The 17,474-nt window shown below is 49.8% G+C and overlaps 5 protein-coding genes across 8 annotated transcripts; 4 read left to right on the top strand and 1 right to left on the bottom strand.

The window, feature by feature from the left end:
- The first annotated feature begins 399 nt into the window (after positions 1-399).
- On the top strand, positions 400-6,590 carry zgc:174164 (uncharacterized protein LOC570656 homolog). Its single transcript, XM_052069516.1, has 23 exons — positions 400-604; positions 942-1,896; positions 1,998-2,062; positions 2,148-2,221; positions 2,303-2,378; positions 2,469-2,545; positions 2,704-2,896; positions 2,974-3,036; positions 3,118-3,189; positions 3,264-3,433; positions 3,521-3,611; positions 3,707-3,837; positions 3,916-4,087; positions 4,200-4,289; positions 4,383-4,578; positions 4,680-4,791; positions 4,861-5,041; positions 5,131-5,217; positions 5,292-5,397; positions 5,502-5,637; positions 5,724-5,814; positions 6,031-6,068; positions 6,154-6,590. Exons 2-23 carry the CDS (start codon positions 1,830-1,832, stop codon positions 6,275-6,277), a joined length of 2,412 nt encoding a protein of 803 aa, XP_051925476.1. The 5' UTR covers positions 400-604; positions 942-1,829; the 3' UTR covers positions 6,278-6,590.
- Positions 6,591-6,732: 142 nt separating this feature from the next.
- On the top strand, positions 6,733-9,002 carry LOC127603296 (L-seryl-tRNA(Sec) kinase). Its single transcript, XM_052069471.1, has 6 exons — positions 6,733-7,027; positions 7,458-7,710; positions 7,803-8,004; positions 8,080-8,155; positions 8,417-8,510; positions 8,746-9,002. Exons 1-6 carry the CDS (start codon positions 6,806-6,808, stop codon positions 8,970-8,972), a joined length of 1,074 nt encoding a protein of 357 aa, XP_051925431.1. The 5' UTR covers positions 6,733-6,805; the 3' UTR covers positions 8,973-9,002.
- Positions 9,003-9,019: 17 nt separating this feature from the next.
- On the bottom strand, positions 9,020-11,256 carry LOC127603299 (zinc finger protein Pegasus-like). Of its 2 annotated transcripts, none has more exons than XM_052069475.1 (3): positions 10,656-11,256; positions 10,095-10,283; positions 9,020-10,021 (listed from the first exon to the last, which is right to left on the bottom strand). In XM_052069475.1, the coding sequence occupies exons 1-3, from the start codon at positions 10,771-10,773 to the stop codon at positions 9,309-9,311; spliced, it is 1,020 nt and encodes a 339-aa protein (XP_051925435.1). In that variant the 5' UTR covers positions 10,774-11,256; the 3' UTR covers positions 9,020-9,308. The 2 variants fall into 2 exon arrangements, with proteins under 2 accessions (XP_051925435.1, XP_051925436.1); XM_052069476.1 differs by lacking the exon at positions 10,656-11,256 and adding an exon at positions 10,464-10,625.
- On the top strand, positions 10,594-14,212 carry acadsb (acyl-CoA dehydrogenase short/branched chain). 3 transcript variants are annotated; one of them, XM_052069444.1, is made up of 11 exons: positions 10,594-10,719; positions 11,748-11,910; positions 12,046-12,146; positions 12,240-12,446; positions 12,518-12,688; positions 12,877-13,002; positions 13,083-13,175; positions 13,257-13,346; positions 13,505-13,642; positions 13,736-13,839; positions 13,922-14,212. In XM_052069444.1, the coding sequence occupies exons 2-11, from the start codon at positions 11,895-11,897 to the stop codon at positions 13,992-13,994; spliced, it is 1,119 nt and encodes a 372-aa protein (XP_051925404.1). In that variant the 5' UTR covers positions 10,594-10,719; positions 11,748-11,894; the 3' UTR covers positions 13,995-14,212. The 3 variants fall into 3 exon arrangements, with proteins under 3 accessions (XP_051925404.1, XP_051925403.1, XP_051925402.1); XM_052069443.1 differs by lacking the exon at positions 10,594-10,719 and adding an exon at positions 11,337-11,461 and having other exon boundaries at positions 13,736-13,835; positions 13,918-14,212; XM_052069442.1 differs by lacking the exon at positions 10,594-10,719 and adding an exon at positions 11,337-11,461.
- A 137-nt stretch (positions 14,213-14,349) lies between these two features.
- hmx3b (H6 family homeobox 3b) lies at positions 14,350-17,398 on the top strand. Its single transcript, XM_052069495.1, has 3 exons — positions 14,350-14,734; positions 15,257-15,545; positions 16,385-17,398. Exons 2-3 carry the CDS (start codon positions 15,284-15,286, stop codon positions 16,954-16,956), a joined length of 834 nt encoding a protein of 277 aa, XP_051925455.1. The 5' UTR covers positions 14,350-14,734; positions 15,257-15,283; the 3' UTR covers positions 16,957-17,398.
- The last annotated feature ends 76 nt before the right edge of the window (positions 17,399-17,474 follow it).

Genomic DNA, 17,474 nt, shown 5'->3' with positions numbered 1-17,474 from the left:
GAGCAGTGTGACCTTCTTCAAAGCAGCTCAAGATGCGAAGGAGGGGGCGGGACTCGCCAGGCGCTAATCCGGTGACGCACCCCTTCGCTCCGCGTGCATCTTCTTCAAGTCAACGAGACTTTTCTTACACTGCGGGAAATGTGGACGGGCAGTGAAAATCCATCCGCATTTTACAAAGAAGCATCTTTTTGGAAAATAGTTTGATTTTTTGGGGATAATTGTTAATTCAAATTCATCAATTGAGTTTGACACGTCTTTTCCTCGACCTATTGTTTCACGCAAAAAAAAAAGACAAGCATAAAATGTACACAACGGATGTTGTATTGGATGGTGTGTTCACACATACGTTTTTATGCCGTTTATCCTGATAGTAAAAACTTTTTTTTTTTTTTTGAACAGGTGCAAATGGGTGGTGGAGAGTCACACGTGGATGCCGTCATCGTGAAGCTGATGTCAAAACACGGCAGGCAGATGCGGGCATCTGCTGTGAAAGTCCTTGCCGGCTCGGGAGGCTTTAATTTGAGCGCAGCAACCAGATGGTGGACAAGAGGATTAGTGGGGGCTCTAAGCCTTTGTCATCTGCTGCTCCACCACACACACCGAGGTGGACGTCTGTGTGCGTGCGGCAGTGGGTTGCAAAAAGAAGACCTCACACCCTTCATGTTTGGTACATTTATTTTAGGGCAATCGATACTTTTGAGTTGACACCCCAAATAAATCTAAAAATACACAGAAGGGTGGAAATTGTTTTGGGAGTCAACATTTTTGTTGGTAATAATGCATCCAATGCATCCTAATGCTCCAATCTAAGATGAATGATTGCAAAAAGAGTCTCAATGTTAATACTCCAAGTTCACCGCTAGACGGCAGTGTTGCTCTGCAAACACCTTTTGACTTGTTGCATGATTGCACTACAGTATCCTGTTTCTCTTCCCGGATAGGTTACAGACGGAGATGGATAGTATTTGTTAGATGCTACCTCAAAACAAATTGCAACAAGAAGATTCGTTCTCTGTGTCTTCATTCCGCGTGTTGCGTCTTATTGGAACTGATATCTGCTGGAAGAAAATCTGGTATGTACCAAATGGGCATTTGCTCAAGAATACGGTGAAGGAAATTTCAATTTATTTGACAACTGTATACTGTATATATGCAACCCCTGATATTGTTGGATTTTTTTCGCCATTTTGCACACTATTTTTCTGTTATTTCATGTTTTGAATAAGTTCAGGAACCTCACATACTGTTGTGTACTTTTTTCTTTTTCCTTATGATAAAGATTACTATTGTTTTTTTATTAATGGATAAGCGCATATTGCGGCAGCCGCCATGATGTCACTTCCGCTTGTGCCGCCGCATAAGCGGAAAGGACGCGCCGAGATCTCGTATGTTGTCGCGACATTTAAACACCGAAATGATATTTTTTTACATAATCCATTTCGAGTCCATTAATATTGACTTTTTCATATTTCTATTCTAATTTCAAGAGATTTTTCAACAATAATACAGTCAATGGAAGAAAAATACGCGCTTTATCTAATTATATGTGTAATAATTACTTCATGCTAATTCTTAACGCGTTGTTCTACCATATTCCTTCGACTAAAAATAAGAGACTGAAAATATGACCACTTGTACGGTTTGATGAAGATGTAATTTGCCAAATCCAACAGAAGAAAAGTATTCAAAGAAGTGAAAGGCGTGTCCAGCCACGCCCATAATGACGCACCTGTTCAATAGAAGGAAGCCGAGGTTCGAAGCTCTGTTCAATTAAAGTAAGACTCACTGAAAATGTTTCTCTTGGCGTAGTTGGCACATGTCGTGAGAACATGATCGAAGAATACCACATCGTCGCTGTTTTATTGCTATTTAGCATTCCTGGAGTCGACAGCAAAGGTGAGTCGTGTTTTGTTTGTTATGTGATGTTACGTCAGGTGTGAAGAAATGTGTAAAGATGAACTCAACACCTTTGTCAAACCCTTTCGTTTCCCTTCCAGAGATTAATCATGGGTTGAAACTTACTAAGTATTCCATTGTGCAACCTCGGCTGCTCCCCGAACAGGCAAGTGATGGTCAAGCGTGTCAGGAGGTAAAACGAGTCCTCGAATTTTTAAGTATGTTTTTTTTTATTCCCCTCAAAATTTCAGAAATCTGAGGAGTATAAGTCGTATATCCTAAAAATCGACAATCGTCCTCACATTCTTCACCTGAAGAGAAACAGGTTTTTCAGCACTTGGCAATTCACTTCATGTAAAACGCTGCAGTTGACGTGACTCATCGCGATTTTTTGGTGTTTCCTCAGAGACTTTTTACATCCGGATTTTGTTCGGAATCATTTTAATTTGGCTGATCATCACACAGCTACACGTCCCAAATCTGTAAGTGAATGTCTGACTGGAAACGTTTTGTCCTTCGGCAACGTTACTCACTATGGTTGTTTTGACACCCCCCCCCCTCATCCCCCCCAGGTGCATTGTTTTTATCACGGAGAGGTGGAAGGCGACGAGAATTCGGTGGTTGCGCTCAGCACGTGCCACGGATTGAGGTTTGGATCCTGACCGACCTAGATTAGTGATCACTTTGGCGGGATTATTGAACAAAAATAATTGATTAAAAAGAAATGACAACCCGCCCGCCACCCGTGAAGGGCCCCAAATGACAGCTGGGCTCATTTTTGGTTTGCGTGGATTTACTCCTGTCCAGGGGCGTGATCCTTTTAGCAAACGACAGCTATGGACTGGAGCCCGTGCCGCTGTCCCCCACCAACGACCACCTTCTGTACCGACTAGCCGACGTTCGGACGGAAGCCGTCACCTGCGGCGTGGTCCTCGAGGACGCGGCCGCTCCCAAGCGTCAAGCCTTTGAGCCCGCGCAGGCCATCTCTGCTCTGCTGCGGGTCCGCATGCTCGCGTTTACCGTCCGTTGGCGATGTGATCTCGCGCCATCAACTTGTTCTTCCCGTTGTTTCTCTAGAAGAAACGCAATTTACCTCAGACCAGATACGTGGAGCTGGTCATGGTTGTGGATCATCTCAGGGTGAGTTGAAATGAATGTCAAGAGAACCAATTAGTGGAGAGCCGAGGGCGAATATTCGCCGTCTTCCTTTTGACTCGACAGTATCAGTTCAAGCGAGGAAATGAGACGGCCATACTCGAGGAGATGGTGGAAATGGCCAACCTGCTGGATGGGGTGAGACATGTGAAAAAAAAAAGTTCTTTATTTGTTGCCATACGTGTTTCACGCTCCTTTCTGCGCCCTTGTAGTATTACAAGCAGCTGAACATCCGCGTGGTGCTGGTGGGCCTGGAGATTTTTAGCCAGGCCAACCCCTTCCAAGTGGACGACTCCGCCGGCAACGTGCTACGCGGCTTCGTCAAGTGGAGGAAGTCCCAACTCTTGCCCAAGAAGCGGCACGACATCGCTCAACTCGTGGTGTGAGTGATCGGCCGTCCCAGGCGACGTCCGAGACGCGCCATCCGCAGCTGATGGCGCTGCCGCCGCCGTTTTTCGTTTTCTTCCAGCGGTCGGCCCAATTCGTACCCGGGAGGCGTGCTGGGGATGGCTTTCGTCGGCACGGCGTGCTCGGCCGCCACCTCCGGGGGAATCAGCGTGGTTAGTTTGACGCCAAACGCATCATGATTTGGCGCTTGGTGTCACTTTTCATACGTGGCCGCGTTTTCATCCGCTCGTGGATTGCCGTTCTCCAGTTTGGCGACGACGAGCTGATCTACACCTCCAGCGTCGTGGCCCACGAGATTGGTCACAACCTGGGCATGACTCACGACGACAACCGCTGCAGCTGCGATGGGGGAAGTTGCATCATGGCGGCCACTGCCAGGTTAAAAACGACAACAACAACAAAAAAAGAGTGCGTATTTCGCCACTAACGGTCTTATTCACACCTGCGATACGTCAGCGGCGCCACGAGCTTCAGCCGCTGCAGCGGCGAAGATTTCCAGGCGCTCGTCGTCAGCGGAAGAGGGGTGTGTCTGATAAACCAGCCCTCCCTCTCGGACGTGGTCGGCGCCGCCGAGTGCGGCAACGGCTTGTTGGAAGAAGGCGAGGAGTGCGACTGCGGCACGCCCGAGGTAGCCATTGCGCGCCCGCCACGCTTGACAAACATTTGAAGCCGATTTCAACGCTTTTTAGAACTGGACTGAATTTCAAAATAAAATCTGTCTGTGTGTGTTTGTTCCACAGGAATGCCAGAATAAATGCTGTGACGCCGCCACTTGCAAACTCACCTCCGGCTCGGCTTGCGCTCATGGGAGCTGCTGCAGTGACTGTCAGGTGGGCGCGTTGTCCAATTCCCGTTGGATGCATGTCTTGGTGTGTGATCCTTATTTTTTTTTTTTTAACGGCGATTGTCACTGGGGCTCCTAGCTCCGAGTGGCCGGGACGCCCTGCAGGGGCTCGGTGGACGCGTGTGACCTTCCCGAGTTCTGCAACGGCACCGGCGCCTTCTGCCCCGACGACTTCTACATCATGGATGGCCAGCCCTGTCGGGACGAGGCGGCGTACTGCTACGAGGGCCGATGCCAGACGTACGACTCGCAGTGTCGAGCCCTCTTCGCACCAGGTCTGTTTTGCGCCAGACGGTTACCTTACCCGTAAGCGCGCTCGTGTGCTCAGGCAGAAAGTTTTCCCATTCCCCCCCGTGTTCTCCCCTCATGTTGTCAGATCCGGCGACAAAGGCGGCAGATGTTTGCTTTCTGCATGCCAACATGCAGGGAAACCTGTTCGGGAACTGCGGGATCACCAGCACTGGAGATCGCATCAAATGTGCTTTGGCGTGAGTGTCGTTATGAATCCGTGTGAGGGGGGGCTGGTTGGAAAGCTCAAGCGAGTGCCAATGTTTTAGGGACGCCATGTGCGGGAAGGTGCAGTGCACCAACGTGGACGTCAACCGCCCGCCTCCGGGTGCGCAGGTCAGTATCCAGATCATCAACGGGTCCACGTGCGTCAACGCCGACTTCAACTTGGGGCCGGATGTGCTGGATCCCGCCTACGTCAACCCCGGGAGTCCCTGCGCTGAAGGAAAAGTAAGGAAACGTTTTTGGTTCCGCGCCCCCCTGAAAAATAGTCTCCAATGTGGCTTCTTACGCGTCGTTGTCCTCTTGGTCTTTTGAAGACCTGTCTGGATTTCAAGTGCGTCAACGCCTCGTCCCTGCGGCCCGACTTGGACTGCGACGACGCTCGGACGTGCAACGGCCACGGGGTGGGCGCGACGCTTCCTGCCCACCTCCCGCAGCCGCCGCCACAAGACTGACTGGTGTGGCTTGCCGTCTCCAGGTGTGCAACGACCAAGGGCACTGCCACTGCGACGACGGCTGGAGCCCGCCCAACTGCAACCGGGCGGGGATGGGCGGCAGCATTGACAGTGGCCCCCCCAAGATAGGTACTTGAAATTGAAACAAGACGAGAATGACCATTTTCTGGAAATGATGCCCATTTTTTTTATTTTTGCGGCCCCCCATCAAATGTACATGGCGCGCCCTCAAGACTACTCCCTCAGGGACGGCCTGTTGATCTTCTTCCTCCTCGTCGTGCCGCTGCTTGTTCTTCTCATCCTGGTGCTGCTGTTCCTCTTCCGGAGAGATGCGCTCAAACCCTGCCTCAGACAAGTTGGCCGTTTCAGGTACACGCAATCTTGCTGTGTGTGATGTTAAAAAAAAAAAAAAAAAAAACGCCCCTGAGTATGAAGGCATATTTGAACTTTGCCAGGCCACATGACGGAAGCGCCAACGGACACTCGGACCGCAATACTGAGACGCGTGCTACCTCTCGTAGGCCAACGGAAGCCCCCCCACAGACGGTAACTATTCTGCTCAGTTGTCGTCGCCTCGGGGCATTTGATCAGCGACGTATTCAGCAGCAGGTTGAACCTGTTTTGATTTACAGCTGAATTCTGTCTGCAAATAAGATTCAGGATGTAGTTTGAGGCGTGAAAAGGGGTGTTCTCATCCCCCCCCCCCCCCCCCCATGTCATATACAATCCCTGAAATGTGGCGTGTGTTTTCTCTCATTGTAGCTTTCGTATCCACCGGCTGCTTCAGCTCCAATATCAGGGTAACGACTCCGTTTTATTACTCATTCCCATTTCTTACGGTTTTCTTACACAACCCCCCCTGCCCCCCTGCCTACATACTTTCAGTTTCAGGTATGGAGAGCTTGATTACTGGAACACGGATCCAAACACTACCTCTGCACGTCCCCAACCTCCCAGTCAAGGCCCTGGCGTCCCCAAAGCGATTCCCGCCCCACATCCACCAAACTAAAATCAGTTTTGTTTTTTTGTGGTGGTATATTCTTCTGTTATGCTGACGGTTATTTACAGAAAAAAAAGCACTCTGAAGTCTTGAAACTGATCACTCTATCATGGAAAATGGCATCATGTTACTGGAATATTACTGCGATGTATGTTATGGAATCAGATGTACTGTATATATATTTGTCTATTTAACAAACAATTTTAATGATTTTGTGAATTAAAGGAAACTGCTATTGTAATATGTGCTTGACAGTTGAGTCTTAAGTGAGATGGGAATATGCGAGTGGCTGATATGGCTTTAAAATGAAATGTTATATATACTCATACACACTTTTTTCCCCTCCCAACGAATGGAAAATTGCGATGTAGCAGTCAATCATCAATTAATAAGCGAAGAGCGTAACTTCACCTTCACGTGACGTAGGCAGCAAAATAAATAAATAATACAACCGGATGTGGGCGGGGCTCATGCGAATGCGGAAGTAAGCCACACGGGGCAAACCTTGTGAACGGCTTCAAGTTTGTCCGCAGACGTATGGCGGCCGCAATGGAGCCCGAGCACGCGGACCGAGCTCGGGCCTGTCTGTGCGTCCTCTGCGGTCTTCCCGCTGCGGGGAAGTCGTCGCTGTCCCGCAGCGTCTGCCTCGCCGCGAGAAGGCGCGGCTGGAGAGCCGCCGTGGTGCAGTACGACGGGCTGATCCCCGAGCAGGCTTTTCAAAACAGAGCTGCAGACGACGACGCTACGTCACAAGAAGCGGTAAGCTGTACGTCACTTGAATACAGTGAAACACGTGAATCGTTATTATTTATTGCAGTAATGGCTCTAGGGGAAAAAAACTGCTTGTCCGGCTTTTGTGTGATCTGTAACGTCGTGAGAGTGCCATTTTGGAATCGTTTGAATGTGGAGTGAATGTCTGATTACTTGACGTGAGTGTCTAGGGTGTAAGCTGAGGCTGACAGCAGCTCCCGTGTCAGTCCAGTATAGACTTAGCGTTAGGGTTCAATAAACGGCTGAAAAGTCAAGCCACATATGAGAGCATTACATTAAAAGTAGGGTTAAAAACATCGATTCAATGACCAGCTGTTTAAAAAAAAAAAAAAAACACTCTGTAACACTATGGTGCAGCCGTCCGAATAAAGTTTCTGCTGAACGCATTTGGCCTGAATTTCCATTTGCCCTTTTCCAGCGCACAGAATGGAAGATCCACCGAACTGCAGTGTTGCGTTGCCTCGAGGAGTTCCTGGAGAAACGGGAAATGCCGATGGAGCGTCCGGGCGACGGCGGCATCGACGTGCCCGCGTGGGAACGCTGCGCCCGCGCTCTACTGACGCCGCCTCTCGACCCCGCCCGGGCCGACGCGGCGCCGCTTTTGATTCTGCTTGATGACAACTTCTACTACCCGAGCATGAGATACGAGGTCTTCCGGCTGGCTCGCAAGTGTAGGCGTATTTTGGGCCGGCTAATGACAACTGAAGCTTTGTCGTAGCGCGGTAGTCTGAAATGCGTTGCCGTGGACACGCCACCGTTGCAGATTCGCTGGGCTTTTGCCAGGTGTACGTGCAATGCCGCTTGGATCTGTGCATGAGCCGGAATGAGAGCCGGCCTCGTCCCGTCCCCGCCGAGGTGATCGCGGAGATGGCAAAGCGTCTGGAGCCTCCAAATCCAACGAAAAACCCCTGGGAGGCAAAGAGCATCGCGGTGGACACGGCAGACGATTTGTTCGAGTGCGACATGTAAGATGAACGCATGAGCTGTTTTGGTCTTCCGTCTTTTAACGTTTCAGCCTTTTTTTTACTTTTTTCTTTCAGTCAGAGGGTGATGGAGTTGATCTCCTGCGCGCTCGGCGACCCTTTGAGCCCATTTGAGGACGACGTCGAACAAAAGGTTTCTGAAAGAGCCATTGTGAAGGATGACTTTGATTGACATCTTACTCTAGTTTTGCTAAGAGTGACTGTTAGGTGTGCAAAAGCACAGCAAAAATTGTTACAATACATTCTATTGTTGTTCCAAAAAAATTGCAGCTGCTCAGCAGCCCCCGTGAGCTCCTGGTCCTCGCCATTTCTCCGCGTTCATTCATAAGAGTCCCGTTTTAATGAGTCCACTTTTAAAAGTCCCGCACTGAAGTAGTGAACTTCAACCTTGCAGGAGGCAGACCGCCAAAGATGCGCCACAAGCGGGGTTCACCGGGCTGACCAGGCCTGTCGCCGTCTCATCTCCGAGGCCATGAAGAAAGCCAGAGGTCGGTTGTCCGCTCCGTTGGGCAAGCTTTTTTTTCGGGGGTGTTAATTTAGGTTGTTTTAGTTTGAACGTGTTCACATTTTATGTTGAAACAGGAATTTAGATTTTCACATTGGCTCAAATTCTTCCAACTTCTGCCTTTTTTTTGTTTGTTGAAATTCAAAAAGAATGATGCGTATCCTATCCACTAGGTCGCGCTATTGCACGGTTTTGCATCTCCATTTGTCATTTTTCAGAAACCGGTGTATCCTCTCGACACATGAGGTCCCTGGCCACTCAGCTTGGCGAATCCAAAACGCGAGTCCTCCAAGATCTGCGCAGAGACTTTGTTCAAGACCTGAACTTGACTCAGGGAGGGGACGACATGGACGTGGATCATGTGGTGAAGACGGCGGTGATGCGTTTTGACTGTGAAAAGCAAGAAATACTCTTCAAAGTAGCCCAGCACCATTCCAACTTTTAGCCGGTGAGTCTGTTATTAAAAAAAATAAAATTACCTCCAACCAGTGGTTTCGATTAAGGTCTCCTTTATACTGCTTCAGTTATAAAACAAGTAGACGGTAAAAATAAAAGAACAACTCCTAAGTCATATTACAATTTACAGTATAAACATGATGTAAAAAATAAAACGATACAGGCACTGTTCGTGTGTCAAGCGAGTGTGTATATGCCCCCCCCTCACACTTTCAATCCACTACATCGTGATGCAGATTTGAATTAGCGTAATTGTTCACGCCTAAATTTCGTTTTTCGTGAGTAGTGGATAGCGGCTCCTGACCCATTCCGAATAGCGTCAGAGTCACTTCCTGTGCTGCCCTTGAGCAAAATGGCACGCAAAGTCGTACTTGTCGGCGCACGTGCGGCCGCAGACATTGCAGCGGAAGGGGTGCTCGTAGACGTGGCAGCCCATGTGGATCGTGTACAGGACGTTGTCGGGGAAATGGATGTCGCAGTGCGGGCACCGCTGCGGCTCGTCACAGTCCGGGGTGTCGGCGGCGAGGGGCGTGCCGGGCCGGCTGCCCCCCGCGCACAAAGGTTCGTCGCGGGCGTCCGAACCGAGGCCGGGCGCGGAACTTCCGGGGTATTGGCTTTTGGCCGTCGAGGTCCGCACGCCGTTGGAACACGGGGTGACTGGCGCACCCGTGACTTCCTGTATCACGATGGGCTTCTCGTTGCCGCTCGGGGCCACGCCGCGGAGGTCGGCCAGCTGCTCCAGCGGGCCGTTGAAAGGGTTGGCGCCCCTGGCGCGCCTGCCGAAGCCCAGCGGCCCGCCGCGCTTCTGCAGGGCGGCCAGGCCTCGCTTGCAGGCGCGGGGCGGGCGCGCCACGCGGGCGGGCGGCTGCTTGTGGCGCCGCCGGCGGTGGTGCGACAGGTTGCTTCGGTCGCTGCAGCGGAAAGCGCATAGGTCGCACTTGTAGGGCTTCTCGCCCGTGTGAGAGCGCATGTGGGCCTCCAGGTGGCGCTCGTACGCTGAGGCGAAGGGGCACAGCTGGCAGCGGTGCGGCTTTTCTCCTGTAGGAAGCGCGGAAGGGAACGTGAACGCGCAAAGTGCTTTGAGTATTTTCACGAAAGGGAGACGGCGCACCTGTATGGGTGCGGATGTGCTCGATCAACCGAGCCATGCCCCTGTTGGCGTAGCTGCAGAAGCTGCACTTGTATTTGCCGTCGCACGTCCTTTCCAGGCCGTCCATTTGCACGTCGGAGCCTTCCTCCAAGGGCAGGCTTACCTCCACGGATGGGGCGTCCACGCCATTCTGCTCACTCCTCGGTGCCACTGGTGACAGAAAAACACATCAAATACTCAGTTGGCAGATCTCAAAGCATGTATCGATTAAACCGAGTGAGGTTGAACCAGTAGCCCAAAAGTGGCACTAGTGGTGCAAAAAAACCCGTTAGTCGTTCTGCTAGTGGACCCTAATCGTTCTACGACTGTGCTTAATTGTTTTAGATGTACCTCAAGTTAGATATCGAGGATAATCAATAAACGCAGGTAGAGTGGTAGTGGGCGCGGGGGGGGGGGGGGGGGGGGCTTTTGTGGATCCTACTAATGCGCCGAACTATCTTCCCGTACAAGCGAGGGCAAAGTGCGGAAGCCGACATCAAGGATTGCGAATCGATGCTCAAACTGCTCGGCATACATCCACACCTGGGTCCTTTTCCTCACAAATGGAGCCCGAGATCATGTTCACGTGCTGCGTTTGCTGTGTCAGGTACTCTTGAAATTCCCTGACGAAATCCACCGGTTCCGTCTTGATTTCTTCCATGGTGCTCGTTTAAGCGCCGCGACCCAAAGAGCATCCCCCAGAAGAACCCAGACTCGGTGTGTGTGGTTTAAAACAGCACTTTCAACCGGTGCGGATGGTAGCAACTCGGCTAACGTTAGCACTTTCAACCGGTGCGGATGGTAGCAACTCGGCTAACGTTAGCACTTTCAACCGGTGCGGATGGTAGCAACTCGGCTAACGTTAGCACGCCATCCCGAGCCCTCGCAGCGGCCCTGCCACTTCAGCGTATTCCATTAAGACTCTTTCTAGCATCTACTAAAATGTAACGTTTACTAAAATGTTTCCAAATGACGCGACTATCACAATGTTGACTGGTGAACGCTCAGCAGCTGGTGCTTGGTTTCCGACGCGTCATGTCGTCAATCGTGGAAATGTTGCATTCAATGAAAATGGGAAACAGGAGACAGTCTTCTGTTCCCAGAGAATGTTCACCAAATCTCCGATTCTAACTCCAATATAATGGTAACGCGACGTTCACATGTATTTATTGTCGATAGTAAAATATTTTAAAATCACCATACGGATCCAAAATGGTTGTCACGTCATCATTGACGCCTACGGTGGCGGAATCGCCGACGCTCTTCGATGCAACATCACCCTCCGGAGTACCAATGTAAACATTGTATAACAAGTCATGGCTTCCGTGTTCGTGAGGGCTTTGTCGAAGGTAATCCCGGGATCGGCGTCATTGCCTGTTAAATGTGTCCGATTTTGTTGTCTTGATCATGTTGGTCGTTGAAAATGCACGCCCTTACGATAGCCACGTTGCTAACGTTATTAGCACGGTGCCTGCTAACAGCTGGCCTTGAGAATCGCAGGCTGCGTTCGGAATTATTCACGCATTCCTTATCACTTAATATGAATTGATATACGTACATATAAAGAGACAGAGAGCTGCTGCAACATTGACAAAAGATGACCTTCCCGATGTGTCTTTTTTTCTGTTTTAATAGTCTTGCAGACGGCTCACTCGGCCGTGGGTTGGATGCCAGCCAGGATGGAGGAGCAGGTCCACCAAGTCTGCCCTCGATGTGAACTCCAACCAAGCGGCCGGGGTGTTGAATTTCCCTCCCTTGCAGTCATATTCAGAGGAGGAGAGCATGATGAGGGAATCGGGTGAGTGGCTGTTGCTTGTGGACACTTGGACCAATGCATCAGTTGAACATTATTTTTGTAGCCGTACTTCGCAGCGGTGGTTCTCAAACCGGTGTCTTTGATTGTCCATCGATGTGGATTTTTCTTCCTTCCCAGTGAAAAGGTACGCACAAGAACGTATCGCTCCCCTTGTGGCGAAGATGGATGAGCACTCATTGATGGATGAAGCAGTGATCAAATCTCTCTTTGAACAGGGGGTAAGGAGCTATCTTTGCCCCACCAATGTTCCTGAAGTGAGAAATTGTGCGTTTGGCTAATGCCGATGTGCTAATGACCTCATCCGCATGCAGCTTATGGGCATTGAGATTGACGCGGAATACGGCGGTACCGGCTCGACGTTCTTCTCCTCCATCCTGGTCATCGAGGAGCTGGCGAAGGTGGACCCCTCCGTGGCCGTGCTGTGCGACATCCAGAATACTCTGATCAACACGCTCTTGATGCAGCTGGGAACGGCCGCTCAGAAGGAGCGCTACCTCAGCAGGCTGTGCACGGACATGGTGGGAGGTTTGATGATCAAAACCGAACGCGCATTCCCGGCTCCGTTTACAAGGCTCCGTTCCGCACGCAGATTGGCAGCTTCTGTCTGTCCGAGGCCGAGTCGGGCAGTGACGCCTTTGCGCTGAAGACGCGTGCGGAAAAACACAAGGATTACTACATCATCAACGGATCCAAGATGTGGATCAGCAATGCGGAGAATGCCGGTGTCTTCCTGGTCATGGCCAACGTCGACCCCTCGGCCGTGAGTAGCGCCATTTTCCCCTCAAATGCCACCTCCTACTGTACGGTGCAAAACATCGTTATTGATGAAGCGCTTTCACAACGTAAAGGGAAATGTGATTTGTCAATGTAAGTGGGGCCTTCTGATCAGTTCGAGAAGGCCTTCCTGGCCTGGACCGCTCAGCGCCTCTTGTGATTTGCCAACGACAGGGTTACAGAGGCATCACGTGCTTCATCGTCGACCGGGAAACGGAAGGCCTCGCCATCGGCAAGAAGGAAAACAAGCTCGGACTGCGCGCGTCCTCCACCTGCCCGCTCAACTTTGACAACGTCAAGGTCCGAACTCGGGAGGGGGGGGTTGTGAATGAATCTCGTGACTTTTGCTCATTTGTGCTTTGCTAACGTGTGTTGCGCAGGTGCCCGAGAAGAACATTTTGGGCCAAGCAGGTCACGGGTACAAGTACGCTATCGGAATGCTGAATGAAGGCAGGATAGGAATTGCGGCGCAGGTTATTTAAAAAAAAAAAAAAAAGTCTCACACGTACACACGCTTTGAAAAAGAATTGCATTGAACGTCGATTTTCCGACAGATGCTGGGGCTTGCGCAAGGCTGCTTTGACCACGCAGTTCCTTACACAAGACAAAGAAGGCAGTTTGGAAAACGTATCTTTGACTTCCAGGTAAATCAAACACCTAGCATAGCTAGCAAAATATTCAAGGAGACATATTGTCACATTTTTGAGGGGGGGGGGAATCATAATTAGTAAGCCCGTAGAAACCTTTTGGAAGGGTGAGCGGCTGAACAAAATGTGCGTCTGTTGGTCCTTCTGCGGTCCAGGGGATGCAGCACCAAATCGCCCACGTGGCGACGCAGATCGAAGCCGCGCGCCTGCTGACGTACAACGCCGCTCGTCTGAAGGAAGCCGGCAGAGCCTTCATCAAGGAGGCCTGCATGGCCAAATACTTTGCTGCAGAGGTGACGCCGCACACGCCTCAGAACATGAGTCGTCGTCGCTGCGGCCACTGAATTTGGGCCAAAATGGCCGACTGCTGTTTTTGTCTCCCTCAGGTGGCAACGCTGACCACGTCCAAATGCATCGAATGGATGGGAGGGGTGGGCTTCACCAAAGACTACCCCGTTGAGAAATACTACCGGGACTGTAAAATTGGTACGTACGTACGTGCACGATAATGCTGCTTATCGGAGCACAAAATATGAGGTGCCAACCAAAATGGAATTTTCTTCTGCAGGGAGCATCTACGAGGGCACGACAAACATCCAGCTGTCCACGATGGCCAAATTCATCGATAAGGAGTATGACGTTTGATATCATACCGAAGTGGAGCCGGACAGATTGCACTCAAGAGACCGCCGCGTTACACTCCCGATATCAATTCTTGCGTGTGTCCAGTCGCACCGCAACTGACTGTTACTTTGTCACTTGTAATTTCCCTTTTTTTTTTTTTTTTTTGCAGTGCTGTTTTGTCACTTTGTACGGATTTTGCAAATATGATCAGCCGGAAATGTCCGGTATCTCCCCAGCTAGTTGAGTGTCTTCATTTGAGTGTTTCAGTGCCTTTGTCCCGGTGCCCCAAGCTCAGTCACGTAAGTAGCGGAGGCAGATTTACCGTTGCGCGCTCGGGGTTGGATGGGAACCCATTATTAAAGTGTTCCTTGGTTTCAAGCAAATGTGATTGCTTTCGTTTTGAATTCGGTTTACTCCAAAACACGTCAAACTTTCTTAATCATCGTTTCAAGCGATCCCTATCCGAGGCCACGGACGACCCCCTTTTTCTTCTCCAGCACACTTGAGTCAGGAAGGGGCGAGCAAGGAGCAAAATGTGGTGAGACAGCTTGAAAAAGTAAAAAAAAAGAAACCAGGCCCTGGCAGGGAAAAGGTTTTTCCGCTCCCTGTCTGAAGGGCTGTCTCCTTTTGTGTCACTAGGTGGCAGCATCATCCTCTCGGTTCACTTGAAACTGGCAGCAGACACCGAGCGCGACCTGTCGCCTCCAAGGGGCGACGTGCCAAACTCATATTTGGCTGCTGCTCCACAACTCAAAAGAAAAGTAGATTGTGTTCAAGTTAATTCACACTCGGGCCCTTATCTGCATGTTTTAAGGATGCGATTGGATCGATACACTTATTCTAAACGACGACTGCTTTATAAACAGCTCAATTTTGTCTCAGAATTGCAAGAGTGGCTTGATCAAAACCTCTTGAAGGCTGCATGTGGCCCACGGGCCTTAGGTTGCCCACCTCTGCTCTGACTGGATAAGTGGCTTCTGTCCCCCTGAGGGCGGGGGGCGGGGGGGAGAGACCCCTTTTCTATTTGTTTTGAGCTCTATTCTTGTCCGATTGCAGACTCAACGCCCATTTGCTCCCCGCTCTGGCCAATCGCAAGGACCCAGCGTGTTTTAACTGGGCTGTCATTTTTATGTCATCATTACCATCTCCATAAAGAACCAAGCCAGCACGTTTATTTCTCTCTGCAGAACCACTGAAAGCACATCTTTTTGGATACTTCCCCCACACCCCCCTCCACCCCCCACCTCAACGTCACTGCTGTTTTCTTCAACTTTCAATTATAGTATTTGATGGTGTGGAACTAAAAGGTGATGGCAGACGCTGACGCGCAACAAGAGACGCGCCAGTCCGCCAAAGACTCCATCATCAAGTTTTCCATCAAGAACCTGCTCGGCATCGACGACCATCCCAAAAAGCCCGCCAGGCCCAGAAGCTTCCTGGAGGACACCTTCTTCTCCCGGCTTGCCGATTTGTCCCTACCCTGCCTGGAGTTGCCCTCACGGCGGCTTGCGCTGTCCTCGCCGTCCCCTTGGTGGCATCCCTACACGCTCGGTGCTCATCTCAAAACTGAAGGTATCCATCATATTTCATTGAATTGTAATTTCATTCCAAAAAATAACGGAATAACTAAACTTTGGAGCCCAAATGTGTTATTTTTTTTTTTTTTTGTGCACACGGGAGAAGAAACCCCCTTTGGCTTCTATTTGGCACATCTATTGCATGTTGTTCCCCTTACAAAAGAATCTTTCGATAATGTCCGATTTTACAAGTGTAAATATCTTAAATTGTATCGAGGATCAACGCACTGTATGCATTTGGTAAGAAAAACCCAGCTTAATGTCTATTTCAAAATATTTTTGGGACAGAATAGCGTTTATTTTGATGGAATTTAAATCCTTGACGACGACGACAAGGGAATCAGAAGCACTTCAGTGATGACAAATGAAGTCTTGACTTCCGATATTAGTCATATATTAATATTTGATCAGGTGGATATATTTTCGCTTTTATATCCGTAATCCAAATTTCAAAATTAAGAACAATGCAAGAGAGCATGTATAGCTCTGTTGAATGTGTACACACTGTATGTCTGCAATAAATTCTTATAAAGTCTTACCCACGACATGTGACCGATGAGAATGAAATGGCTTGCATGAAGAAACAAATCAAATGTAAAGATGCAAATATGTGACGACGTTGCGTTGCTTAAAAATAACAATGTGCAATATTGCACACAAAATTACATGTGAAGACGCAATACGAATACCGCAACATTTTAAAGCAGTTTCAGTCTTGCATGATCATAACGAGGTGACGGTGCAACTTGTTTTATATTGATCTGTGCTGTATGACGCATACATACAGCTCATTTGACAATAAAGTTGTTTTCAATTCATTGTGTTAATTTGCAGCTTCAGGGAAGGATCAAGCGTTGGCACGCGACAGACCTTCTTCACCCGACCTCCCCAAAAGTGAGCCGGACCCCAAAGAAGAAAGTGCAGAAGAGGACGAGAGTGAGCCAGAGGAGGCAAAGAAGGACTCCGAGTCCGCAGAGGACCGCTGGAAAAAGAAACCCGAGCACTCTGACGGGAAGCCCTGCAGGAAAAAGAAGACCCGCACCGTGTTCTCCAGGAGCCAGGTGTTCCAGCTGGAGTCCACCTTCGACATCAAGCGCTACCTGAGCAGCTCGGAGCGCGCCGGCCTGGCCGCCTCCTTGCGCCTGACCGAGACTCAGGTGAAGATTTGGTTCCAGAACCGAAGGAACAAGTGGAAGAGGCAGCTGGCCGCCGAGCTGGAAGCGGCCAACGTGAGCCACGCCGCGGCGCAGAGGATCGTGAGGGTACCCGTCCTCTACCACGACAGCCGAGCTTCGGAGAGCAGCGGGAGTGCGGGGGGGACCTCGCCCGGTGCCCAGGCGTCAATCCTGGCCTTTTCTCATCACATGTACTACCCCCACGCCGTTCCCCTGCTGAGGCCTGTTTAGCCCCTGAGCACACCTTGAATATGTTGTATGACTTGAAAAATACATTTGTATATTTTTCAATCTAAATTTGGGAAATTAGACGTTTTCCTTTGTCCTCCTATCACCTCCCGTGCATTTACTTTATTTGTTTTCGGCACAATCTCCATAATTGTCCTCATTTGCTTCAAAGTGTAAGTGCATATATTTTCATGTGCAAAGTTGGACATAACGTATTTTGAAGACTCTTAATTGTGCTTGTGGCGCTCTAAAATTGTGGGATTAAACATTTTGACATGACCTTACTTGCGCAGCTGTTTACAAGTCTCATGATGTCCAAAAAGCAACAACAAAGCTAAAAAAAACATCATTGTGGTCAATTCAACCAACTACGGAGCCAAATATGATTTGCTACTGAAATCTCGTAGGAGTTCCCAGTAAAGATGAATAAAGTAGTTTGAATGTACAGGACTGTAGTCGTGATATATTTTTTTCAAAAACGTGCAGGAATCTGATCACAAATTTCTTTTAATTCACCGAAT

The sequence above is a fragment of the Hippocampus zosterae genome, chromosome 7 (assembly GCF_025434085.1).
Source record: "Hippocampus zosterae strain Florida chromosome 7, ASM2543408v3, whole genome shotgun sequence".
In the NCBI taxonomy this organism is placed as follows: Eukaryota; Metazoa; Chordata; class Actinopteri; order Syngnathiformes; family Syngnathidae; genus Hippocampus; species Hippocampus zosterae.
Note: the sequence above shows the minus strand (reverse complement) of the source record. Positions and strands in the feature narration are given on the sequence as shown.